This window comes from Indicator indicator, chromosome 31 (genome assembly GCF_027791375.1).
Source record: "Indicator indicator isolate 239-I01 chromosome 31, UM_Iind_1.1, whole genome shotgun sequence".
Taxonomy (NCBI): domain Eukaryota; kingdom Metazoa; phylum Chordata; class Aves; order Piciformes; family Indicatoridae; genus Indicator; species Indicator indicator.
The window spans coordinates 9,521,106-9,547,785 of NC_072040.1; the positions used below are offsets into that span (position 1 = coordinate 9,521,106).

At 43.7% G+C, this 26,680-nt stretch overlaps 1 protein-coding gene across 1 annotated transcript in view; it reads left to right on the top strand.

Moving 5' to 3' along the window:
• CDH2 (cadherin 2) overlaps positions 1 to 26,680 on the top strand; it is a 133,596-nt gene that overhangs the window by 84,540 nt on the left and 22,376 nt on the right. The window contains exons 3-14 of the mRNA XM_054394588.1: positions 1,864 to 2,090; positions 4,512 to 4,658; positions 5,711 to 5,866; positions 8,236 to 8,380; positions 9,907 to 10,079; positions 15,371 to 15,508; positions 15,893 to 16,078; positions 18,469 to 18,725; positions 19,877 to 20,019; positions 21,557 to 21,790; positions 22,539 to 22,772; positions 25,745 to 25,884. Coding sequence (XP_054250563.1) covers positions 1,864 to 2,090; positions 4,512 to 4,658; positions 5,711 to 5,866; positions 8,236 to 8,380; positions 9,907 to 10,079; positions 15,371 to 15,508; positions 15,893 to 16,078; positions 18,469 to 18,725; positions 19,877 to 20,019; positions 21,557 to 21,790; positions 22,539 to 22,772; positions 25,745 to 25,884 — 2,180 coding nt within the window. The remainder of the gene's footprint in view (positions 1 to 1,863; positions 2,091 to 4,511; positions 4,659 to 5,710; positions 5,867 to 8,235; positions 8,381 to 9,906; positions 10,080 to 15,370; positions 15,509 to 15,892; positions 16,079 to 18,468; positions 18,726 to 19,876; positions 20,020 to 21,556; positions 21,791 to 22,538; positions 22,773 to 25,744; positions 25,885 to 26,680) is intronic.

Here is a 26,680-nt window from a genome sequence, read left to right on the forward strand (position 1 = left end):
TTCTAGAGAGGGACCTTTAAGTTTTGAAGCTAAACAGTTTGTGCATGGTTTAGCACAATATAAAAAGTCCAATAACTGAAATGAGGCATAAAGCCTTCATTTCATCCTCAGAAAGTGCATTTTAGCACCACCTTCATAATGATGTTTTCCCTTCTATTGCCCATGCAATCAAAATACTTTGTCATACTTTGGAAGCATTAAAGAACAATCATTGGTTATAAAAGCACACTTTCATTTTTAACCTACTACTGTTTGCAGTAATCCAGAAGTGGTATTGAAAGCAATTGGGTAAAGAAGGCAGCAACCTGTTGCCAGTTCTGTTTTGGGCACTTCTCATTGTGTTACAGACTTCTTGTTTTCAGTGTGCCCCTTTCACACAGGACAAAGAGAAGGGGTATGGGTGGGAATTAAAATAGAAATGGGAAACTCCTAAGTGGATGAATGGACATGTGTGGTATGTGAGATAGCTTTAAAAAACAAACAAACAAACAAAAAAAACCCAACCCCAAAACCCAGAAGACTTAGATTTTTCTCTGTGAGGTGTTTTTTGCTGCCTTCGTCTTGTAGATGAGGAAACTCAGTCCAAGAGCTCACAAAATGGTAAGGGTTGGAAGGTACCAGTGTTCTCATGTGGCTTGCCCTAGGTGATCCTGCTTTGGCAGGGAAGTTGGGCTAAGTGATCTCTAGGCATGCATTCCAACCCATAACATTCTGTGATTCTGTGACCTCTGAAGATCTAGTCCAATCCTCCTGCTAAAGCAGGCTCATCTAGAGCAGGTTGCTCAGGATCACAACGTCTGGATGGGTCTTGAAAGTCTCCAGAGAAGGAGACTTCACAACTTCGCTGGGCAGCCTGCTCCAGGGCTCCAGCACCCTCACAGGAAAGAATTTTATCCTTGTGTTTAGGTGTACTTTGCTGTGTTCCAGTTTGTGCCTGTTGCACTTTATACTATTATTGGTCACCACCAAAAGAGTCCAGCCCCATCCTCTTGAATCCCACCCTTTAGATAGGTGTAAGCATTGATAAGATACTCTTAGTTTTCTCCAGATTAAACAGCCCCAGGTCTCTCAGGCCCTCCTTGTAAGAGATGCTCCAGACCTCTAATTACCTTTGTAATCTTCAGTTGGACTCTTTCCAGCAGTTCTCTGCCTCTCTTGGCAAGAGAGAGGGAAGCCCAGAACTGGACACTACTCCAGGTGTGTGGGGAGAGTAGAGGGAGAGGAGAACCTGCCTTGATGTGCTGGTTACAGCTGACCAGCTATTGGTAGCTGAGGTGTCAGCTCTCTCCTGGTGGAAGAGGTGAGGGCCTTGGCTCATAAGTGACCTACCTGAGATGATAAATCTGAGTCGCAGGCTGTGCTGGACACAGAAGTTAATCTCAGCAGATTTCTGGGTTTCTGCCTTATCCCCATTGGCAGAGAGGGCACTGGTTGCAGGGTGATTAAATTTGTTGTTTCTAATGAATTGATGTTAATGAATGAGCTTGATGGTCTTTTGCAACCAAAAGGATTCTATGACCTGACTGGAGGTCAGGTGCAAATCCTTGTGGCCGTTCCACTGGAAATGGACTGAAATGTAACATAGGACATGGAGAGAAATGGTTTTCTTGCTGGGGGGGCTGGTGCTTGGGAGGGAGACTATCTAGGATTGAAAACTGCCTAGCAGCACAGAGAAGGATCTTGCCTTGATGTGGACTGACCCATGAAGTACAAGTCTTGAACTGTGAAGTGCATGTGATAAAAGCAGCAGCAAGTTAAGTCTTCCTGCTTTGAATATATGTTCTTAATGCATTTTTATGTCACACTGAGTTCAAGTGGGCTGCTTTTCCATTATTTGTTCTTTCTTTTCTGTCTGTTTTGCAGTGAGGTTTCGAAGCTGTGACGGAAACAAAAAAATACACTTTGGAAGCAGTGAGCCAGAAGACTTCAGAGTAGGTGAAGATGGTGTGGTCTACGCAGAGAGAAGCTTCCAGCTTTCAGCAGAGCCCACGGAGTTCGTCGTGTCTGCTCAAGACAAGGAAACCCAGGAAGAATGGCAAATGAGAGTGAAGCTAACCCCTGAGCCAGGCTTCACAGGGGCTTCAGAACAGGTGAAACAACTAAATGCAGCCTGCACAAATGTATCTTGGCAAACAGGCCTAAACCCAGGGATTTCGTTCTGTCTGTCATAGAATCATAGAATTGTTAGTGTTGGAAGGGACCTCAAGGCTCATCCAGTTCCAACCCCCCTGCCGTGGGCAGGGACACCTCACCCTAGTTCAGGTTGCTCACAGCCACATCCAGCCTGGCCGCAAAAACCTCCAGGGATGAGGCTTCCACCACCTCCCTGAGCAACCATTTCCAGTCTCTCACCACCCTCATGAGGAAGAATTTCTTCCTAACATCCCATCTGAATCTATCCATTTCTAGTTTTGCTCCATTCCCCCCAGTCCTATCATTATCTGGGGGATTACTAAAAAGCTGTCTTGTAGGCCCCCTTCAGATACTGGAAGGCCACAACAAAGTCTCCTAATGGACACGTAGCACATGCAAAGCTGCAGCTTCAGGAAGAACTTTCCTGCAGCCTGTTATTCTGTAGCTTTGCTAAGGCAGGGAAAGACATGCCTCTTTAAGTAGGTAGGATTCATTTATGTTGGAGCTTTTTGCTGTTGTTGTTGTTGTTGTTTGCATAGCTTGAGATTTATACCTGAACTGAAGTCGGACACGGTCATTTCTTTGTTTGGAATCGCTTGAAAGTATGACAGTATTTATTCAAGCGGTTAAATATAACCACAAAATAAACAAATTTGTGCTAGGGTGCATCAGTCATGTTTATTAGATGGGAGCTGTAGATTTACAGCAGTAGCAGGAAAGCGTTTCTGGCAAGGAATATTGGCTTTGTCTTGTTCCTTCGTAATCAAATTGGAGATTGTAAATTATTCATGATTCCAGCAGTACTTGGGAAGGAAGATGGTCTCCCTCTGCTGGAAGCTGCCACAGCATAAACCATGTAGTGTAACAAAAAAAATCAAACTGAGCAAGAGACAAATAGCAGTGCATTTACTTCAGGAAAGCAGGGTTGGGTCTGCTGCCTTTCTCTGTTCTGTCACTTGCTGCCTGCTGTTTCTTGCCTTCTCGTACAAAGTGCTTAGTTTACAAGTGAACAACAAGATTTATTCAGAGATTAGTATAGGTCTGCATTAAAAGATCCAATTATAATGTCAAAACAGTGTGGTGGTGCAAGACATTCTTCCCAAGAACACCCTGGAAACTAGAGCTGTGTAGTCCTCCTTTTTTGGTTTGCTTAGTTGATCTTGGTCATGACTTGATCTTGATCTTCTGAGTCAGTTTTTTCACAAAGGCAACCTAGTTTGGTCTGAAAAATCTATTAAAAGAGTAGATACTTGAGTTTATCAGAGCATGCCCTGTTCATTCCAAAGATCCCAGGAAGGGACTTTTTACAAGGGCTTGGAGTGATAACATGGGAGGGAACAGCTTCAAGCATGCGGAGAGTAGTCTTAGACTGGATACTAGGAAGAAATTCTTGATGGTGAGAGTGATGAGACACTGGAACAGGTTGCCCAGGGAGGTTTTGGATGTCCCCTCCCTGGAGGTGCTCAAGGCCAGGCTGTATGAGGCCTTGAGCCACCTGGTCTAGTGGAAGGTGTCCCTGCCCATGGACCTAAATGATCTTTAAGGTTCTTTCCAACCATTCTATGAATCTATGAATACAGTTCAGGCATCCTTGCTGTCAGGAGAACGTGGAGTATTGGAATGTGGCCTTAAATTGGGCAATTGTTTGTACTGTGCCATATCTGATTTGGGGGTTTTTTGCTCTTAAAAAGAGTTGGGAAAAGTTTTTTGCCACCCTGTGCAGGCTGGCATGGCTGCGTGTGTGCTGATCCAAAGGCTGAAATGAGTGCAGATAGAGAAGGAAATGTTGACACCAAGCAAAGATTAATACCCAGTGTGTAAAGTGGGTCATCTACTGCATCCATCATGGCTGACATAGGTTTAAAATAATTACAGCATTAATTCTATGGGATTTAATAGGGTCATAAATATTTGAGACATTCCCTACCAGTATGTATTAAACTTCCCTTGAAACTCAAATTATGTTTTAACACACCCAGATCTAAATTTAACATACAGTAGCACATTACCTGAACTCAGGTTCTGGTTAATGAGAAATACATAAAGGCATACTGTTAAATTCTGCAAGATATTAACTACTTTTCAGAAAGCGTAGAACAGTTTGCACAGTGGTGCCGTGTTACAAGTAGTTGATAATTTAATTTCTCCTCCAACTTGAATAAGGAAAAGAGAAAAGGAGTGCTTCACATTTTGCTATGTGGTTGCAAATACTCCTGGTTGTTTTCCTACTGTGTTGTGAGTGCAAACAAACCAGCTCTATGAGCACAGAGGAGGGAGTCTCTCAGTCCATTTTGTTCTTGTATCTGAGTTTACTTTATAGCATCTACCAATGACTCTCCTTCTAACATGTGCTTCATTTTATCTTGTACCTGGGAAAGGACCAAAAGAAAATTGAAGACATTGTATTTCCATGGCAACAACACAAGCACAGCAGCCCTCTGAAGAGGCAGAAGAGAGACTGGGTTATTCCTCCAATCAACCTACCTGAAAATTCCAGAGGACCATTTCCTCAGGAATTAGTGAGGGTAAGGAAGTTAACAGAAATGTGGTTTTGGTGTCCCTTGGAGAGCTCTTGAGAAGATTTTGTGTGAGTGATGTCTTGTTCATAGTGCAAACATTTATCAGAGTCTTTGGGACTGGTTTCTGCTGCTACCTTCGTGTGTAGTGGGCTGGCTGCCTTGACTGGGACTTCTTGAAAGTTAGCCCTGTGCTACTATGCTGGTGGAAGGTGACCATGGCTTGGTTGTTAAGTGCTGTGATGACTTTCTTAAGTGGTTAAAGAGGATTTCTACCAGTTCAGGGCTTCTCCAGTCATCTGCACAGCAGTTTTCCAGCTGGGGAACTGTGCAAATGAACGGGAAGAGGAGTGCACTAGAAGGCAGGAGGAAATAGAATGAGAGGGGATGAAGACATCATCTGCACCACCCAACTCTGCACCACAGACATAGCTATTGCTAGGAGCCCAACATAGAAGAGGGTTTCCAACCGTGGTACTTGGCTGGACATGATGAACTTCTATAAAGATTAGTTGGTACTTGGTAGAGCATTAGCCCCAGTAGATAGAATGGAGTTTTGCTATGTTTTGGTGCCGTGCATACTGGTGATTCACCTGCTCCTCACACATGCACTGTGTGAGGAAGATGAGACCAGAGTTCAGTCTTTAAACAAAATCAACGAGTTTCTAAAAGCCAGCAGCTGAAGACGGTCTGTATATAGCTTTATTCTGGGAAGGTGTAGGAGGGGATTAAAAAGCAACAAATCAGACTTTCTGTTTCTTAGGTAGTGTTATGACAGTATATATCTTCTCCAGAATCTAAGCAATTCTGGTCAAGGTAAGAATCCTGGTGGGTATTGGTTTAAGTTTTACGTTCCTGCAAATTCATTGAGCGGCTCTCTGACAGTGCAGTTGAAACCCCCAAACTTTATACTAAGTTTGCACCCTTTCCAGAATACTTATTTTTGCAAGTGTAGCTTAAAGATGGAAAAGCCAGAAGAAAGAGCTGCTGCTTGCTTCAGCAGCAGTCCCATCCACTGCCTATCTGAAGCTCATCCAAACATTCTCTTCCTTGACTCACAGATTAGGTCCGATCGCGACAAAAGCCTCTCGCTGCGGTACAGCGTGACAGGCCCAGGAGCTGACCAACCTCCAACAGGCATCTTCATCATCAACCCCATCTCAGGACAGCTGTCTGTGACAAAGCCTTTAGACCGGGAGCAGATTGCTTCTTTCCATGTAAGAGTTTTAATTTGCCATCAATCAGATTATCAAATTGAAGATTTAACATCTGCTTTGAGCATGACTTGAGCAGCCGGCGTTTCGTTTTCCGTGAGATATGATTTGAAGAGTTTGGAGGCAGATTTGTGTTTGTTGTACTGACTCAGACTAACTCTTACTATGTTTAAGCAGCTTAAATACATTAACACACGTAAACAGTGATTAAATGTATTTAGATAAAGTAACTGTTAAAAGATTGAGAGATGGATCCTGTAGCTTCCTTCGAATGCAGGCCATCGATCACAGTCTCCACTGGAATGTATAGTTTCCAAAAGTTTACTTTTAATTCAACAACTTCAATTAGGATGTGACTGCTATTAGAATTGCAGCAGCTGTGATCTGAGAAATGGATGGGAAGAATAACCTACCCATTTTCATTTTCAGGGCCAAATGTAAGCATTTTAATGGAATTGTAGATTAGGTCTGTCAGCTTATGAAAATGATGTTCTTTGCTCTAAATGAATTGACAAAGTAGACCACGAATTACAGAGAGTCACAGAATGGTTTGGGTTGGAAGGGACCCTAAAGATCATCTAATTCCATCCCCCTGCCACAAACAAGGACACCTCTTACTAGACCAGGTTTCTAAAGGCCCCATCCAACCAGTCTTTGAACACACATCATAATTTAATACTCAAAATGCATCATGCACACAAAGACAGCCAGAGCTTTGTTATGACACTGGAGTTTCAAAGCCTTTCTGGTTCCCTTCAGCCACACTCTGCAGTGCCTGCTTCACCTGTTTCACCTCTTCCTCACTTCCAGGGCCTCTTTATGGAGGCATTTCTCTGGTTCTCTAGATTTGTTCAGTGTTAAGGTTTATCTTGTTCTCTACAGCCAATTCCATACTTCCAGGAGCACAGTCATTAGGACAGTGCATTCTGAAAGATGTGGATAGAGACACACAAGTGGCCAAAAGCATTTTTCCCAGCAATATGAAACATCATCTAAGGAGTACTGTGAGAGATAGCATTCAGGTTTAAGTCACTTTAGCTTATGTTAGAACTTCAAAGATCCTGCTGTTTTAGCTCTTCCTTCACTCTGAATGCTATCTTGACAGCAGTGCTCTCTTTTCAACCTCATTTTATCACATAAATGCAAAAAGTTTTGAAGGAAGTGGAGACACCAGGCTATGACCTAAAGTTCTCTCTGCATTTGAGAGACCACACTGAAAACATTACTGAAGTCACTCAGCTCCTAGAGAGTTTCCAAAGCATGTCATGGATTAAAGCACTCCTTGCCTCTTGCTCTGGGAAGCCCTTCAAGTGCTGCTCCCAAAGAGGAGAGGCAGCAGGAGGCATCTGGGGGAAGGTGTGTGGGGGAATGGCTGTGACAGGAGAACATCTCCCACATCCATAAGATTTTTACTGAGAGTTTGACATTGGCATGCAGGATTTACTGACTGGGGAGTTTACATTTCTGTGAGTCATTTCCCAAGTGGTGAGTTAATGCCCTCTTGCTCCTGCCTGCTAGGTTTGGAGCCAGAAGATATGTGTGTGTGTGTGTACATACATATAAATATACACACATACATACCACAACTATATTTATTTTTAATACATATTTAAAACAGGCTTCATCAGGACTGCTGTAGGAGGAAGTTGTTCTTTTGTCTGGAAGGTGCCAGGCTCTGGCCTGGATATAAAGCTTTATGTTTTTAGAAAGTAGTGTTCCCAATTTTTGGCTTTCCAATTTAAGATGATTTAGGTAAATCTTACTGTCAAAGGTAGTTTCTTAGTCCTCTTTGGCAACCAGGTCAATACATTTTAAGTGTTTCAGTATAGTTGAAACTCAGTCCATACACTTCAGGTTAATTTTAGCCTGGAATTTCAGTGTGCTTACTGACAGTGATTTATCACATACCTTACTTCTGTGTTCCAGGCAACACAGATCTGTTCCATATACTTTTCCTGTGCATCTATGTCTATTAATTATCCATAATCTCAGGAAAGAATTTCTGAAAGTGATGTCAGTGTTCATTCCCTGTGGGTAGTTAATAAGTTGCTGTCTGTTTGATATAAATCTGCATATTTCTAGAGTCTGTTTTCTAACGGCCATTATTAAAACCAGATTTATATATGACAGTAGGCATTGGTATTAATCAAAGTGACATCATGCAAAATCATTCTCAACAAATCAAAGAAGTAAGTCTGCAACTTGGAATCGTTTGGAAGACTGAGCAGCAGTCTTCAAGGGTTAATAGGAGGGAGAAGTGGCAGATAGCAAAATACAGTGAGCTGAAAATGCCTGACCTGAAACTTCCTGTCACCAATACTGTGTGTTTGTGGCTGGATGTTGGGCAAATTCTAACACTTTGGTTTTTGCAGCTGAGAGCACATGCAGTGGATGTGAATGGAAACCAGGTGGAGAACCCTATTGACATTGTTATTAATGTCATTGATATGAATGACAACAGACCTGAATTCCTACACCAGGTTTGGAATGGGACAGTCCCAGAAGGATCAAAGCCAGGTAATACATAACAAGGGCTTTCAAAGTATGTGTGGGGGAAAAGATCCATTTTGAAGATGTTGGAAAGGGTTCATTCAGACCTTAGAACTGTTGTGATCATCAAGCCTAGAGGATCTTGCTTGCCTAGAGCTTGCGATCCCACCACTACCTTGTGGCATTTTCAAAGTTGTCTTGGTATGAGGAGCACAATCTCACATGATGTTATCATTTCATCTTAATTCAGCTTTTAACTTGCTAGGGTTAATTTCCAAAAGATGCAAGTATTATGTGCCTACACTAAGACAGAGAGGTCTTTAAGAATAAGACATAAGGTTCCTGCTATCCTTTAAGGGACACCTTCCACTAGCCCAGGTTGCTCAAGGCCTCATCAAGCCTGGCCTTGAACACCTCCAAGGATGGGGCATCCACAACCTTCCTGGGCAACCTGTTCCACTGTCTCACCACCTTCACTGTCAAGAATTTCTCCCTGACCTCCAATCTAAATCTACCCTTCTCAAGCTTCAATCCATTCCCTCTCTTCCTATCACCCTTATAAAAAGTCCCTTTCTAGCTTTTTTGTAGGTCCCCTTTAGGTACTGGAAGGCTATTATGAGGTCTTCCTGGAGTGCTTTCCTTTCTCCAGAGTGAACAGCACTCGCCTGTTCCCACAGGCCACTGATCATCTTTGTGGTCTCTTCTGGATCTGCTCCAGCAGTTCCATGTCCTTCTTATGTTGGGGGCCCCAGAAATGGATGCAGTGTTCCAGGTGGGGTCTCATGAGAGCAGAGTGGAGGAGCAGAGTCACCTCCCTCATCCTACTGGTCACAGTTCTTTGGATGTAGCCCTGGATGTGGTTAGTCTTCTAATTCTGAATCTGAGAGGCTTTGGAACTTACTGGGATTTGAAATCAAACAGTTCCTTTTTGAGTTCTCAAGAAAACTCTAAATGTTGTTCACATGGCATTAAAATTCTGATCTGCTCAGACTGAAGTTTGCAGTGTGGCTGAAACCACTTCCTTAAATCGTCAGTAATGCATAATGAATTTTTCAGAAAGGTTAGCACAAGAAATGTATTTCCTCATTCTGCAGCACTGTCTTAGCCTTTGAGATGGAAAGGACATGCATCTTGAAGACCTTTGGAAGAGTATTCTTTACATTGATTTTCACTCTCTATCAGTATGTGCACCAATTCTGAAACTTAACTCTGTTTCCCTTGGCCTGATTAATGATGTCTTGATCCAAACGTGAGGAGCTCTGTTGCCACAGAAATGTTATTGATGGCAGCACTGTGGGGTTTCATTGTTTATGCAGCTTCTTCAGTTATAAGCAAATCTGAGATTTTTATAAACACAAAGTATTTTTATCTCCTCCTATGTGTTTTAATTACTCTTTTGGTGGGTCTTGTGTTTAACCAGTTTGTTTTCAGTAAGGGAAGGAATGTGCAGAGTTTACCAAGAGAAATACATTGCTGCGACCGTTGCTGGTAAGTGATCTTCTGTCATCTGAGCAAACTGTTTAGATAACATCCATGATTTCTCCTGCTGCTAGGAACCTATGTGATGACTGTTACTGCCATTGATGCTGATGACCCCAATGCACAGAATGGGATGCTGAGATACAGGATTTTGTCCCAGGCCCCGAGCAGCCCCTCTCCAAACATGTTCACAATCAACAACGAGACTGGGGACATTATCACCGTAGCAGCTGGGCTTGACAGAGAGGTATGGCAGGTCTTGATCCCATGGGCTGGGTTGTGCTCACTCTGGGGAAAATGCACAGTTTTTGCTAGTGACTTAAAAATGCTTTTCTCCCTACCCACTCTGAACCCTTCTCTCTGAAAAAAAGGAAATTAGTTTGGGAATGAAAACTGGACCTACATGTTCTGCATGTGTAATCACTCTTGGTTCTCTGGGGTCATGGAAAGGATCCTGTCTCAAAGGCCTCTTTGCTGTTGAGGAACAGGTACACACTGGAGCAGAGTGATGCAGATAAGGACCTTAGGTGCTCAGCCTGGGTACTGAGGTGGAAGATGCTCCTCAGCTTCAGCTCTTTCCTAGTGCTGAGCTTCCAGAGGCAAAGAGTAGATGGATGGAAAATGGAATTGGTTATGTGTTTGCTCTATTTTGGAAGCTCCAGGAGAGCTCCTGTCATCTCTGTCCTTTCCCTTGCTCTTCACAGAGAGGTGGCAGATACTTGAAATCTTCTGGATTCTGTGTTGCTAAATGTGCACTAATTCCCCAATCCAAATTTTGCTTGTTAAAAAGAAACAGGTTAAAAATATTACTGATTTTTCAATTTGACAAGCACTTTCCTAAGAAATACACCAGTCAATATTGACGACTGCACAGGTAAGAGATTTGTCTGAAGGCTTGGACACACATTCAGATAACTAAATAAAAATATCTGACTGTCAAGAATGCTACATGCTGGGCAAGTCCTGTTCTGTCTAGACAGTTCTTCACTGTGACTGCCACGAGAGAGGGGAGGATGCCAGATCCTCTGCTCTGGTTCACTCATCTGTGAGGTGGGAATAAAAAGATTTCCCTCCAAACTCCAGATCTGTCACATGGGACTAACTGTGCCTTTGAACCACTTGAAAACTTCATAAGAGAGAAGCATTATTTTATAAACAAACCATACAATCCAAACAAACCTTTTTTCAACACATCTTGTTTCAGCTTCTGTTTTACTAACCTCATTTTAGCTCATTAAATCTGAAGGCTTCTTTAAGATGGATTTGCTGTTCAGCTTTTAGCTGTTTGCTTACACTTAAAATGGAGAACAAAAACAACTTTTTGATGCTCTGGGTTGGCTGTTAATATTCTGATGCGTCTCAGTTTGAAAGGAGCAATCAGAAGATTAGAAAAGCTAAACAGACTTAGGTTCTGCAATTAATTTTTAAAGTTTCGTTCACATCCTTTGTATTTAAGTTGGTTTTGAAGAGGATGGATTTGTGGAAAGTAAAACCCTGAACTTTACAGTGTTGCCCTGTGAAATTAAAGGAATGATGGGCAGCTTTGCCCTTGTTTTTAAAATCCCCTGGTCAGCTTTGACAGGTGAACTTTGGGAAGGATCTAGCGATAACTCTTGAGTTTTATTACTTCAGTGACTAGCTGTACTGGAGTGATTTAACTCAGAGGAAACCAGCTGTCTGTGGAGCTTACACCCTCACTTTAACAGCTGGAGAAGCCTTGTCACTTGCCATCAGTTTTCCTGATGGATCTCTCCTACTGATCCCCCAAATGAGTATTTATAAACATTCCTTGCTGCACATGTTGAATATTAATGACTAATGTTAAATCATTCAGATATTAAATCAGACTAATAGGAGATAAAATGGTTTCCTTCCCAAGCCATTGCTTTGCTTCCTTCATTTCCTGAGTCATTTTTGTGGAAGTCAATTAAATTGAAAATGACCAGGAGTCTAGAAAGCCAGACCTGAATCCAACAGATCTTCTGAGGGTGGGCTGGAGAGTGCCTTGTAGCACAAGGTTCCTTATTGTCCACTAACCTACCTGCTTCTGCCATTCTGCCTTTTTCTTCTCTCTTTTTGTAGAGTTCTAATTAGACTCATAAAATCCTGGACACAATTTTAAAATCTTAAATTTTGTGACACACTTTTTGTGGGAGCATCAGTGTAGTAGGGGTTCAAACAACAAAGAGTGGTTCCTCTGCTGGCATTCATCAGCTAGCTGCTGGTGGTTTAGGTTAACATGCACTGTGCAATTATCATCAGTGCAAGCCACGCAGAGGAGGAGAGTTGCTTAGGTAAGGAGACTCAGCTAAAGGCAGAGGAAATCTTTCACTTGCTATCCCAAAAGATGCCCTTTCATGAGGTCCAGCTGTTCTTTCTTCCACTCTTGCTGTGGAACGCACTTCAGCACTGAAACGTCTGCCTTCCTGCTGGAGGTGCCAAAATGTCAGGCCCATGGCACTCTGAATTTCCACACTGACATTCCTGCCTCACCTAAGGTTAATTCAGTGAAGTGCTCTTCTGTTTGGCCTGTGTTGAAGTGGAAAGATGTGACCTGATGAGGTCTGTGTTCTTTCTTGAAGCTGCCAGTTCGTTTTTTGGATGTGTTGCTGCAAAGTGTCCGTGCAGGCTGCTGACACAAACGCCACAGCTTATTCCTGGCTGCTTCTCAACCCTCAGTAAAAACAGGAGAGCCATCCCCCATCATTTCCTCATGTGTGGAAAGTTCTGTGCTTGCTCATTTCTGAAATTTCATTCCCAGCAGTTGATCTTCTGTATGGGAGTGCTGGGGAGGGGGAAAAACAAACACAAACACATCTATGCTGTCTTCTGGGGCACTTTGCGGGGGGCACTTCTTCAGCTAGAATCAAATAAGAAGACTGTACAGAAGTGGAGGCTGTGTGTAGTAATAATGGAGTTTCCTTAATGAAATTTGCTTCTTGGGATCAATGTGTTAAGACCCAGGTGAATCAGAAGCACCTGGTGTTTCAATAACATAGAATCATCTGGCTGCAAGATTTGCCTCAACACAGCTCTGGGTTTTATTGCTTCACAATAAGTAAAATGTAATTTATTTATTTTTTTTTCCCCCTCTGGATGAAAGTGGTAAAAGTATTTCTTTGACTCCCTTGTGACTGCTGCTCTTGGTGGTGGTGTGAAGGAAACCTTTAGGATGTTTAATTTAGTTTGAAGGTCACTTTATCAGCCAGATTTCATATAGATATTTATGCATTATTAAAACCTATATATTGCATTTCTATATAAATAGGGTTAGTCTTAATGTTTTTAAAGGACTGTGGGATGTACATACAGTGATACACATCTTGGAAGGGTGTTGTAAGGGTGCCTCTGTGAAGGGTGACAAGATCACAGATTATCTTCAGTGGGAGATAAAGAATCAGAGACTAGTTTGGGTTGGAAGGAATCATTTGGTTCCAACCCCCCTGCCATGGACAGGGACACCTCCTTCTAGACCAAGCTGCTCAACGTTCCACCCAGCCTGGTTTTCAGGAATTCTAGTCTTGGAGCTTCAACTGATTCATTAAAACAAACACACAAAAAACCCAACCCAACCCACCATCCAAAAAAAAAAAAAAAACAAAACCCAATTTAAAAAACTTCTTAGGTCAGTGGTTCATAGTTGCTGCTCGGAAGTCTTCATAACTGTAAAATGTCTAATGTGTATCGTAGTGTCTGGCCAGGATTTGAAAGACAGTTAGCCATGATAAGTGAAATTGTCCTTGCTGATTTTTTTTTTTTTATTTTGGTACCAGTATCCATAGTTTCTTTTTTGTAAATTGTTTCCATGAGAAGCAATCTGTCATCCTGCAGTCGCTTAGCAGTGGGAGAAAAATAAGATGCCAAGCAGGGGGGGGAAAGAAAAACAAACCACTTTTCTTTAAATACTTTTATTTTGCCAGAAGGTTTTTGCCAGTGTCAGTAACCCATCCATGAAAGTGATACTTTAAAGTAACAGCAACTTATGTTTGTGCATGTTCTTTTGGGGAGAGCTGGATGATAACACCTCTCTCTCCTGGGAGGCTGAGCTGGTAAATGCAAACACACGTGCAATATTTGCATTTCATGGTAGAAACCATCAATGAGTTCAAATCAACTTCTCAGCAACTCCACACAGAAATCATCCTTCTAATTTAATAGTTGATTCTGGGTTGTGGTTTTTTTTTTTTTAATACAACCCTGTAGACTTGGTGTTAAACAGCTAACCAGTTTGAGGAGTGTGCTGGAGGGAGCCCTGGCCCTGCTCCAGCCCTGAGGGAGAGTGCCTGGTTGGGAGGGCTGTTAGGGAGTGGGGAGAGGGGGGGTGGAAAGGCACCAGCTATCTTCAGCTGGGCTGTTTGACATTTATGGAAGTAGCCCTGTGTGGTTGTTCCCTCCCCTTTTCTCCCAGTGCCATCACCAGTCTGTGTTAGCTCTGACATCTTGGGTTTCCATAGTGATCACAAGAACTTGCAGCAGCAGTTTTGTCCTTGGGCTTGGCAGAGACAAAACCTTGGCAGTTGTGGCCCTTTGGCCAACAAACCTACCTTGGCTCAGCTCTCTTAAATGCTTTTGAGGACTTACTCTATTTTAGTATAAACTGCACTCTGGGCTTTTTCCCATTTGAAATGTGTTGTTAAATCTGTGCTAACAGCATTAACTCTGCAGTCCCAGAGTCACAGAATGGTAGGGGTTGGAAGGAACCCCTGGAGATGAGTCCAATCCACCTAAAGAAGGTCACAGAGAAACATGTCCAGGCAGGTTTTGAATGGCTCAGGAGATGGAGACTCCACTGCCTCACTGGGCAGCCTGGCCCAGTGCTCTGCCACCCTTACATTAAAGAAATTCCTCCTCATGTTTAGGTGGAACTTCACACATTCAAGTTTGGCCCCCTCATCCTCCTAACAGCCAGCCTTTAAGAACTGATCAACATTGATGAGATCCTCCCTCAGTCTGCTCTTTTCCAGACTTAAAAGCCCCAATTCTCTCAGTCCTCATCAAAGATGTTCCAGTCCCCTCATCATCTTTGTTGCCCTTTGCTCTACCCTCTCAAGCAGTTCCCTGTCTCTCTTTAACTGGGGAGCCCAGAACTGGACCAGGTACTCCACATGAGGCCTCACTAAGACACAGTAGAGGGGGAGGAGAACCTTCCTTGACTTGCTGACCAGACTCTTCGTGCTGCACCCCAGGATGCCACTGGCCGCCTTGGCCACAAGGGCACATTGCTGGCTCATGGTCATCCTGCTGTCCACCAGAACTCCCAGATGCAAAGTGGGTTTGATGTTTTGAGGTGAGGAAGCAGGCAGGCTCTCCTCATCTCACTGGTGTTTGAAGACCACCACTGTTCAGTGTAGCAAGATGCAGCCTGCTGCTCTTTTCCTGTGGCACAAACTTTGCTCCTGTCATTTCAGGTGATGCTAACTGGAGTAAACAGTGTGATAGGCTTCACTGCTTAGAGAATGCAATTTTGGGAACACCTGCTGTCCCATGGTCATGTTAGCTTTGTCTGAAAACTTATGCTGATGTCATTTTGTGTTTTAGAAAGTACAACAATATACGTTAATAATTCAAGCTACGGACATGGAAGGAAACCCAACATATGGTCTTTCAAACACAGCAACTGCTGTCATCACTGTGACAGATGTCAATGACAATCCTCCAGAGTTCACTGCCATGACTGTAAGTACAGGGTAGGACTAACTGAGGGCTGTGCATATTTATAACCCTTCCCCACTTTGCTCATTACAGTCACAGACAGTAAATATCTATTACTTATTGAAGAGTGTACTGGCAGGCAGAGTGGAAATACATGCAGAATAGAGATAGATAGATATGTATAAAAATATATCTCCTTAGATAGGGTGTTCTGCTTTGGCCTGACAAGGGAATCAAACCAGCACAGTTCTGGGTAGCCTCAGGTAAACTTGGTCAGCTAAGCTGCCAGAGCTCCACTGAAGAGATCTGCTCCCCAACTCTTCAGCCTGGCCTGGCTCTTCCGTGCTGCTACAGGCAAGGCAAAATGTTTCCTGGGTTATATATATATATTTTTTTTTTTTTTTGCAGTTCTATGGGGAAGTGCCAGAGAACAGGGTGGACGTGATCGTAGCGAACCTGACGGTAACGGATAAGGATCAGCCCCACACGCCGGCCTGGAACGCCCTGTACCGCATGACCGGAGGGGACCCCACCGGCCGCTTCGCCATCCTGACCGACCCCAACAGCAACGATGGGCTGGTGACTGTGGTGAAGGTGAGACATGGCTCTGCCTCGGAGCCGTGAGCAGAGAGGGAGGAGCACGGTGTGAGCTCAAGTGGGATGCCTGAGGCCAAAACGAGTGTGGAAAGTGAAATGGATGGGCACCGTCTTGTGGAAGTGGCCGTCTGCCTCTTGGAGAGGGAAGTTCTCCTCACCCTCTCCTCTGCCCTGGTGAGACCTCACCTGGAATATTGCGTCCAGTTTTGGGCTCTCCAGTTCAAGAGGGACAGGGATCTGCTGGAGAAAGTCCAATGGAGAGCGACTAGGGTGGTTGAAGGACTGGAGTACTGCCTGATGAGGAAAGGCTGAGAGCCCTGGGGCTGTTTAGTTGGAGAAAACTGAGAGGGGATTTAATAAATGTTTATAAATATCTGAGGGCTGGGGATCAAGAGGGAGGGGACAGGCTCTGCTCAGTTGCACCCTGGAATAGGACAAGGGGCAGGGGATAGAAACTCCAGCCCAGGAGGTTCCAGCTCAACATGTGGAGGAACTTCATCACTGGGAGGGTCCCAGAGCACTGGAACAGGCTGCCCAGAGACGTTGTGGAGTCTCCTTCTCTGGAGACTTTCAAGACCCATCTGGATGTGTTCCTGTGCAACCTTTGCTAGATTCTATGTTTCTGCACTGGCAGGGAGGTTGGACTCAATGACCTTCAGAGGTCCCTTCCAACCCCTAACATCCTGTGATCCTTGCTTACACCATCAGTAGTACTCCAACTGATCACTTCTGAAAATCAGACTAGGTTGTTGAAAACCAAGGGTCTTGAAGCTTTGTTTGCCAAAAGGCAGGAATTAGTCAGTGTAAAACCATTTGCTTGGTACTTGTAGCTAGTGTAAAAAAACAGCTTCCTACCTCCTGGCCTCCATTTGTAGTCACACTTGTTGTTTGCAGGTTTTATGTCAACATGTTCCCATTAAGGAGCAGATACAGGCAGTCAAGGCACAATTAGAGAAGAGGAAGTGATAGGTGGGAGGCTACTTCTACAAGAGGCTTTTAAAGAGAGGCTATTTTTAAAGCCTCATTTAAATACCTTTTATGGAATAACTTGTATATCCTCACTCTCTAGTCAACACAGCTCTGTGTTGAGGAGTGACTTACTCCAAGTGATAATAACATTGTGGTTCTATAATTAAACCTGCCAGGCACTAGCAACCTTTTCTCATGGTCCTCTGATAAGTGTCTCTTGAGTTGGCCTGTTCTGGTTTTGGCTGATCCACTTAAAAAGTCAGGTGTGAGATGCCAGTATTCCCTTTTGGAAATTAAAATATTCCCTTCTGATTTTCTTTTTCTTTTCTTTATTCCTTTCCTCATTTTTACTTTTCATTTTTAATCCTCATTATCTAGGTGACAAAAAGTTACCATTTTTGTACAGCTTATAGTGGCAGTTCACACTGGGGGCTTTTTAAGAACTGTCTCTGTTTTATAACTCCACTTCCCCAGAGGTACCAATTGTTCTGCTGCAGCCTTCCAGCAAGAATTACGTGAGTGTCTGTGCTTTGTAGCACTCCTCTCAGCACCCAGACATGGGAAGAGTTGGAAGCCTGCCTACAGTTTTTATTGGCAGTGCAATGAGTTGATCTGTCAACCCATAATGAAGATTGGATTGTCTCTTGTCACTGACTTCATCCTGTCATGTGCCAAGAGTCCCTGTGAGCACAGGGTTCCTTCAAGTCTAGAATCAGTGCAGGTAATCAGTGCATAGTACTAAAGCAAGCCAGTCTTGGGGAATGCCTCATCCCTGTGCAGCACAGCAGAGGAACTAGCCTCAAACTGGTTTTACTCCTTAAATTGGGCTTCTGGCTGAGTGAGGAAGTTCACAAACTGAAGGCTGTCTGACTCTGAAGGTGGGAGCTGTAGGTATATGAGAAATGGGATTAGCTGACATTAAAAAGAGTCTTTCTAGTGAAACATGAAGGGCATGGGAATCTCTGATCTGTGGGGCTAGGTATGGTCATGAGCTTGTTTGAAGAATACCTTCATCCCCCTAAGAGGAGGGGGGTAGGTTTCTCTCCCCAGCAGAGCTCCTCAGGAGGTACACCTGCTCACATGAGTGCATGGCATGAAGCTGGGAGTTTCTACATCATTTTCTAGTGATCTGCTTGTTTCCTCAGTTACCTCTAATGGCAGTAGCAGAGTAAGTTATATCCAAGAATGACAAGGTTTCTAGCTGTTCTGACTTCAGAACTGCTGCTGCTGCTAAGCAAAAGCCCAACTCAGTCTCCTGTTGAGGTGTTACATTTATTGTTCTCTTAGACTCTGTGCTCACTTCTGAGGAAAGCAGTACAAATAATGTTTAAAAATGTGCTCTAATGTAAAAAATACTCCTGAGTGTATGTTGCTGTTGAGAGTAAACTTTAACTATTCCTGCTCCTTCCTTTCCCCAGCCTATTGACTTCGAGACCAACAGGATGTTTGTACTGACTGTAGCTGCAGAAAATCAAGTGCCTTTGGCTAAGGGGATCCAGCACCCTCCTCAGTCAACAGCAACTGTGTCCATCACGGTCATTGATGTGAATGAGAGCCCCTATTTTGTCCCAAACCCCAAGCTCATACGTCAAGAAGAAGGGCTGCTTGCTGGTAGCATGCTGACAACTTTCACTGCTCAGGACCCAGACCGTTACATGCAGCAAACCTCTCTGAGGTCTGTCTGAACATCTTGCTGTTATTTGACAACTGTGATGCAACAGCTGTGTCATGGGGTGGGTGGGGAGCAAAGAGCCTGCATGTGAAGTGACCACAGCACACACACAGCCTCCTCTCCTGAATAACAAGTGGGACAGGACAAGAGGAAATGGCCTCAAGCTGTGCCAAGGGAGGTTTAAGTTGGATGTTAGAAGAAACATCTTGACTGAAAGGATTGTCAAACACTGGAACAGGTTGCCCAGGGAGGTAGTTGAATTCTCATCCCTGGAGGTGTCTCAGAGAGGCAGAGACGTGGTGCTGATGTTCATGGTTTGGCACCAGCTTTGGTAGAGTTAAATATTGCTTGGACTCAATGATCTAGGTCTTGTCCAACCAACCAGTTCTAAGTCATAAAGCTAAGGCACAGTGACTAGCCTTGGGCCAGGACTCAGCTTCCCACAGCTTTTTCAACTCGTGGAGAAAACTTCAATGCTTACTTTCTGTTTTTCCTTCCAGAATCAGGGTTCTTAGAATTTTATTTTTCTCTTAAATCTGGTTAGCTGTTGCTGTTGTTTTGCACATTTCTGGCCATAACCATCACAGACATGCTAGCATGATGACTTAAGGATCTATGAATTTATTTTTGCACTTGATTAATGTCAAAGGACAAATTTATCAGGTAGAAGCATGGTTTTGAAAGACCAAAGTAAGATGAAAAGCATGCAGTAAAACCAGGGCCTCTGAAAAATGTACTTCCAGTGATCTTGGAAGTACTAGAATAATGTGAGCTAGTGCTACTCTAACACTGTTGTTACCTCTCTCCTGCTCCCAGTGCTCTGATAAAAGTCAGTCTGAACAGATCTGTAGGGATAGAAAAAGCAAGAAGGATGCTTAAGGAAATATTTTGAGTCTGAATAATGAATGTTTGTGGTGATTGTGTGATTAACTCGTGCTTCATGGTAACTCATGTGGCAGGACACTTTAAAATCTAAATGTAGGACTGTTCTTAATAGGTGTGTTCAAGAACTGTAGCAACCAGACCTACAAAGTGGAAGTTTGTGGGGAAGTTTGTTTTTGATGTGTTCAGGGTAGAAATTGAACTACTAATATTGCTTTTGCTGTCAGTATTTGTGTGGGCACATAAATAACATCTTGTGATCAAATACACAGGTACTCCAAACTTTCAGATCCTGCAAACTGGTTGAAAATTGACCCTGTTAATGGACAAATAACCACTACAGCTGTATTGGACAGAGAGTCAATATATGTGCAAAACAATATGTATAATGCAACCTTTCTTGCTTCTGATAATGGTAGGTATCAACATTGTCTGTTTTCAGAGAGCTTTCTCCTGTGTGATTGAATGATACTGGGTTTTACTGGGGCAGAAAACAAGATCTGTGTAGAACAGATCCAGTCAGAGCTCTGTGTGAGTATCATACTTTGTGTATTTCCCAGCTGCTTGGAAAATGGGCTGAAAGGTAAAGAGTTTGGAGAAAGGCACTGGATTAGTTCCATTAGCTGAGTTTACAGGAAACTGTCAACAGCTGCATGGGAAGCAAGGGGCAGACTGCACAGCATGAGTGGGACCTTATGGGGAGTAAGGTGTTGGGGGAGAGACGTGTTGGTTTTCCACATTCAGAGGGAAAATTGTCTTTTCATTGTCAGTGTGGTGATGACAACTGGCAGGCTCTGCTCAGAAATGAATCCTTTGTTTCAGGCTGGAGTGCTGATACCAGAAAGGTGGAAAGGTGCAGTTAGGAAAGTTCTCACATTAGAGGGGAAAACTGAAATTCTGGGGCTGTTGACTGTGGAGAGAGAAGAGACAGAGAATTTTGCTAGAATGAAGTACAACAGAAATAGTCAGGTCCACTGTGTCTATCCTTTCAGCTCTGTCTGGAGAAGAGGAGGCTGGGGGAGACCTCATTGCTTTCTACAACTCCCTGAAAGGAGGTTGCAGTGAGGTCTCTTCTCCATAGTATCTGGTGATAGAATGAGAGGAAACAGCCTCAAAGTGCACCAGGGAAAGGTTTAGATTGGATATTAAGAAAAATTTCTTTGCTGCAAGAGTGATGAGGGATTGGAACAGGGAGGTGTTGAAGTCACCATCCCTGGAGGTGTTCAAAACCATGTAGACATGGCACTTTGGGACATGGTTTAGTGGACATGGTGATGTTGGGTTGACAGTTGAACTTGGTCTTAGAGGTCTTTTCCAGCTGAAACAATTCTATGATTCTGGAGAATAAAATTGAAGAAGACCAGAAAATGATTGGAGAGATTGTGGAATGAGAACTATTGCTAATTGTTCTGAGCAATACAGTGCCACTTGTTCACATAAATCTGTGACTTCAGCAAGGTTTGCAGAAGCATCGCAGATGCGATGTGGATAGCGAGAATTCTGTGAATGTCTGGAGGTAGTGTGCTGCAAGTCAGTGTTAGAAAGAATTTAAATAGCACACTTGTGGTAATGGTGATCATAAGTCTTCAAAGCTACCAGGTAATTTCTCCAGAGGATAAATTACCCAATTTTGCACGATTTTCTTTGAAGCTTTTGATGTGGACCATTTCCAGAGAGAAAGAGGCTGTCTGGTCAGTAAAGAGGTTGATTCCCTCAGCTGTGGATCTGCAGATTCTTGCTGAGTTTGCTGAGTAGGGCAGGTTTTTTTTCCTGAGAACAGACTACCTAAGAATCTGTGTGTTAGCAGGAGCAATGACAGGGGAAGATTGGCTTAGCAGGGACAGAATCCCAAAGTGGATGTATGTATGTGGAGATTGAACAGTGTTGGTACAGCTTCATTGCAGTAGCTGTGCAATTAGAAACAGACTCGACAGCATTCTCTGTTCTTTCAGGAATTCCCCCAATGAGTGGAACTGGCACACTTCAGATCTACCTGCTGGACATCAATGACAATGCCCCCCAAGTGAACCCAAAAGAAGCCACCACTTGTGAAACTCTGCAGCCTAATGCAATTAACATCACTGCTGTCGACCCTGACATAGATCCAAATGCAGGCCCCTTTGCCTTCGAGCTGCCTGATACCCCTGCCAGTATTAAGAGGAATTGGACCATTGTTCGAATTAGTGGTAATTAACATCAGAGAAATCTTCATTATCAAAAGCTTAATCATTTTACAGAAGCTCTCTTTGACTTGGATATTATTTTACAATGTGCATGAATGTGCAATGTGAGGGGAGACCTTGCTGCTCTCTACAACTGAAGGGAGTTTGCATGTGAGGTGGGGTTTGGTCTCTTCTCCACAGTATCAGGTGATAGAGCAAGAGGAGGTGGCCTTAAGGTACACCAGGGGAAGTTTGGGTTGGATAGTAGGAAAAATTTCTTTGTGAAAAGAGTGGCAAGGCTACCCAGGGAAGTGGTGGAGTCACCTGGAGGTGTTTAAGCAGCTGTGTGAACTGACACTTAGGGACATGCTTTAGTGTTGACCCTTCAGTGCTGGGCTGAAGGTTGGACTTGGATGATCTTGGAGGTTTCTTCCAATTAAGTGTATTCTGTGATTCTTTTCAAAGAATGTGTGGACACAGCACTTTGGGACATGGTTTAATGGCCATGGTGGTGTTAGATTGAAGGTTGGACTTGATGATCTTCAGTGTCGCTGCCAACTGAAATAGTTCTATGTATAGAAAACCATCTTGGTGTAAGTTCCCCAAAGAACTATAAAGAATGAAAAGATGTCCACAGTAATTGAAATCTGTTACCCTGAGTGTTGTGTAGTAGGCTCTCAACCTTGAGTTACTGTAGAGCAAGTTTAGCCCAGGCAGTTCTAAACCCCCAGGAGCAGTACCTGACTTCTTAACAAAATCTTTTCACACGCAGGTGATCATGCCCAGCTCTCCTTAAGGATCAGATTCCTGGAGGCTGGCATCTACGATGTGCCCATAGTAATTACAGATTCTGGAAACCCACATGCATCCAGCACTTCTGTGCTGAAAGTGAAGGTTTGCCAGTGTGACATAAACGGAGACTGCACCGATGTTGACCGGATTGTCGGCGCAGGGCTGGGCACTGGAGCCATCATTGCCATCCTGCTTTGTATCATCATCCTGCTCAGTAAGTAAATAGATCTCTTAATCCTAACTCTTTGATTCTCGTTTTGCAAGTGCCATTTTATGCTTTTGTCTCACGTGCCTGTGTGTCTGGTAGTGATAGGGCTACCAGACCTATCCAAGCTAGAGGAGGGGAGATTTAGATTAGACATTAGGAAGCAGTTCTTCCCCATGGGGGTGGTGAGACACTGGCACAGGTTGCTCAGGGAGGTGATAGAAACCTTATCCCTGGAGGTTTTTGCAGCCAGGCTGGAAGTGGCTGTGAGCAACCTGATCTAGCATGAGGTGTCCCTGCCCTTGGCAGGTGGGGTGGAACTGGATGATCCTTGAGGTCCCTTCCAACCCTGACGATTCTGTGACAACAATGGGGAACTGATTTAAGACTTAAGTTCAGAATCAAGTCTAGCTGAGGCTAAAAAGATGTGGAGGAGACTGGAACATCTCTCTCTCAAGGAGAAATCTAGGGCTGTTTAACCTGGAGAAGAGCGTCCTGAGAGGGGATCTTCTCAAAGCTTATGGGTATCTAAGGGATGGAGGTAAAAAGGATGGGGACAGACTCTTTTCAGTGGTGCCCAATGATAGGACAAGAGGCAACCAGCACAAACTAGGACACAGGAAGTTCCAACTAAACATAAGGAAAAATTTCTTTACTTTGAGGGTGACAGAGCACTGGACCAGGCTGCTCAGAGAGGTTGTGAATTCTTGTCCTCTGGGAAGATTCCAATCCCTGCTGGCTGCAATCCTGGACAACCTGCTGTGGGTGACCCTGCTTTAGCAGGGAGCTTGGACTAGATGATCTCCAGAAGTCACTTCCAACCCCTACCACACTGGGATTCTGTGACTGTTGCTACTTAGTTTAATGTCTTTACAAGTAGGGAAAGGATCCTTCTGATGGGGAAGGATCAGGAGTCTGAGATCATAGCCAGCACTTACATGGCAGTCAGGCCTCACAGTGGGTTCATGAAAGTTAATTTCCACCTATGCCCATGAGCACTTATGTTAGGTCCATCAGTGACCAGGCTGAAGATGTGAGTAGCCTCCAGACATCAAGTATGTCTTGTGCTGCTGGTACTGTGTGACTGGATGCCACCCACAGCAGGTAACAGAGCCTGTGAGGAGTGCTCTGGTGTTACTAACATGCTTCAGATGAAAGTAAGTAGGCTGTTGGATGATTTTGTAGAGTATACATCACAGCCCTTCATACAAGGCCATGCAGGAACAGAGATGTGTTTGTGTAAGTACTGCATGGAGCTGGGCTAGGATTTTATTTTTGTGTCAAGTGCTTTCAATAAGGAAAATGACTAGGCATCATGACTAAGTGTCTGTCCAGTGTAGTAAATGAAATGCTAGGTCTCCTACACATAGTTCTTAACTGATTTCTGATTGTGGTGGAACACAAGTAAGGTATTAACTTGTTCAAATTATACTGTGTACTAGTCAAGAAAATACAAAATGATAGAAAGGAGTAATTTAAAAATAAAACCAAATAAAAAAAGTAATTGAGCCTGGCTAAGCCTAGGGGTGAACACAAGTGCAGTATAATTATTTCCTTGATACCTTTAAAAGGGTACCTTTAAAAGATTAGAATTTGGATTAACAGAGCAGTATGAAAACCATCTAGTCATAGAATTGCACAATCATAGAATGGGTTGGGTTGGAAGGGCCCTTAAAGATCATCTAGTTTCAACCCCACTGCCACGGGCAGAGACACCTACTAGATCAGGTTGCCCAAGGCCCCATCCAACCTGGCTTTCAACATTGACAGCCTTGAAGCCTCCACAACTTCTCTGGGCAACCTGTTCCAGTACCTCACCAGCCTCATGGGGAAGAATTTCTTTATCATGTCTCATCTAAATCCAGCTTCTTCCAGTTTGAAGCCATTACCTCTTGTCCTGTCACTCCATGCCTTTGTCAAAGCCTATCTCCATCTCTTCTGTAACGCCCTTCAGGTACTGGAAGGCTGCTTCAAGGTCTCTCTGGAGCCTTCTTTTCTCCAGGCTGAATAACCCCAACTCTCAGCTTGTCCTCATAGGGGAGATGCTCCAGCTCTTGGGATCATCTATTCTTCATATACTGACATACTAGATACATTAGAATCTCCTGTCATGAAGCTGACTGTAACTGGACACATGCCTATCCTATCAGAAATCCATTGACATGCATTTCTACTTGGTCTCTCATTCGATTATCTTTTGAACAACTTAAGTTTGTAGACAAACAGTATAACTTGAAGTTACTGAGATCAAAGACTAAAAATATATAGCTCTGAATGCCACTTGCCTTTTCCTTAGCCTTGATTCCTCTCGCTTCTAAACAGAAATCTAAACTCGGGCAGCGATATGGTCTGTTCTTAACGGACTGCTGAGCTCCATGCCACAATAGCCTAGGCTGGTGATGCTCAAACATCAGAATTACTTAAGCTACATGAATTGCTGTATATTCTTGGGGGCATAGCATAAAAAAATTATAAATGATACAGTCTTTTAGAATTCTGGCCATTATTGGAGAGATTCCCTTCTGAAACCGGACGTCTGTCAAGCTTGGTCTTTTTCCTTACTTCTCATGCCAAGTTTATTTTGCAGCTGTGGAGTGGATTTGTGACTTGCGACCTTGAAGCTGTGATTGATTCCCAAATCACATTGCCAGTAGTTGCCCAGGTTTCAAACACCTGTTGCTTAACCTGCCTTCTAAGAAGACTGCTTTTTTTCTTTAATGAAAACAAAACCAAAACTCATCCAGAACAGTCAAAGACATCTTGGCTTCTCTTTTTTTATTCTTTCCTCTTGGGGTTTTTTTTGTTGTCGTTGGTTGTTTGGGGCTTTTTTGGTTTGGTTGTTTGGGGTTTTTTTTTTTTTTTTTCTTGTTTTGTTTTGTTTTTAATTATTAAACTCCTGCTGTTAAATTTGTACAGTTTTCCGTGGCCTTGTGTCAGAATCAAGATGTGGGTTTGTGTCTTCCCTTTTTTTTGCCCTGCAGTTCTGGTGTTGATGTTCGTGGTGTGGATGAAGCGCCGGGATAAAGAGCGTCAGGCAAAGCAGCTCTTGATCGATCCAGAAGATGATGTGAGGGACAACATTCTCAAGTACGACGAAGAAGGTGGTGGAGAAGAAGATCAGGTGAGCAATGATCAGTTGGGTTTAGATACAGGTTTGCCTCGACTTCTTACACTTTGTTTTGTTTCTGATGGCACGTTACGGAATCCTAGAATCAGTCAGGGTTGGAAGGGACCACAAGGATCATCCAGTTCCAACCCCCCTGCCATGGGCAGGGACACCTCACACTACATCAGGCTGGCCAGAGCCTCATCCAGCCTGGCTGCAAACATCTTCAGGGATGGGGCCTCAACCACCTCCCTGGACAACCCATTCCAGGCTCTCACCACTCTCATGGGGAAGAACTTCTTCCTTACGTCCAGCCTGAATCTTCCCACTTCCAGCTTTATTTCATTCCCCCTGGTCCTATCACTACCTGAAAGGTATTATGAAGAAAGGCTGAGGGAGTTGGGGGTTTTCAGCCTAGAGAAGGCTCGGGGAGGATTGTAGCAATGCTTATCCACACTTAAGGGTGTCAGGAGGGTGGGTGTCAGGAGGGTGGGGCCAGTCTTTTTTTCAGTGGTGTTCAGTTATGAGAAGTAATTGGCACAAACTAGAAGACAGGGAGTTCCATTTAAACATGAGGAGGAACTTGTTTATGTTTTGAGGGTTGTAGAGCACTGGACCAGGTTGCCCAGAGAGGTTGTGGAGTCTCTCTCTCTGGAGTCCTTCAAAATCTGCCTGCAACCTGCTCTGGATTAACGTGGTCTGGCAGGAAGGTTGGACTGGATGATCTCTAGAGATCATTCCCAACCCCTACCATTCTGTGATTCTGAGAGGTAGCTAATTCCTGCTTTAAATCCTGAAGGCATTCAGGAAT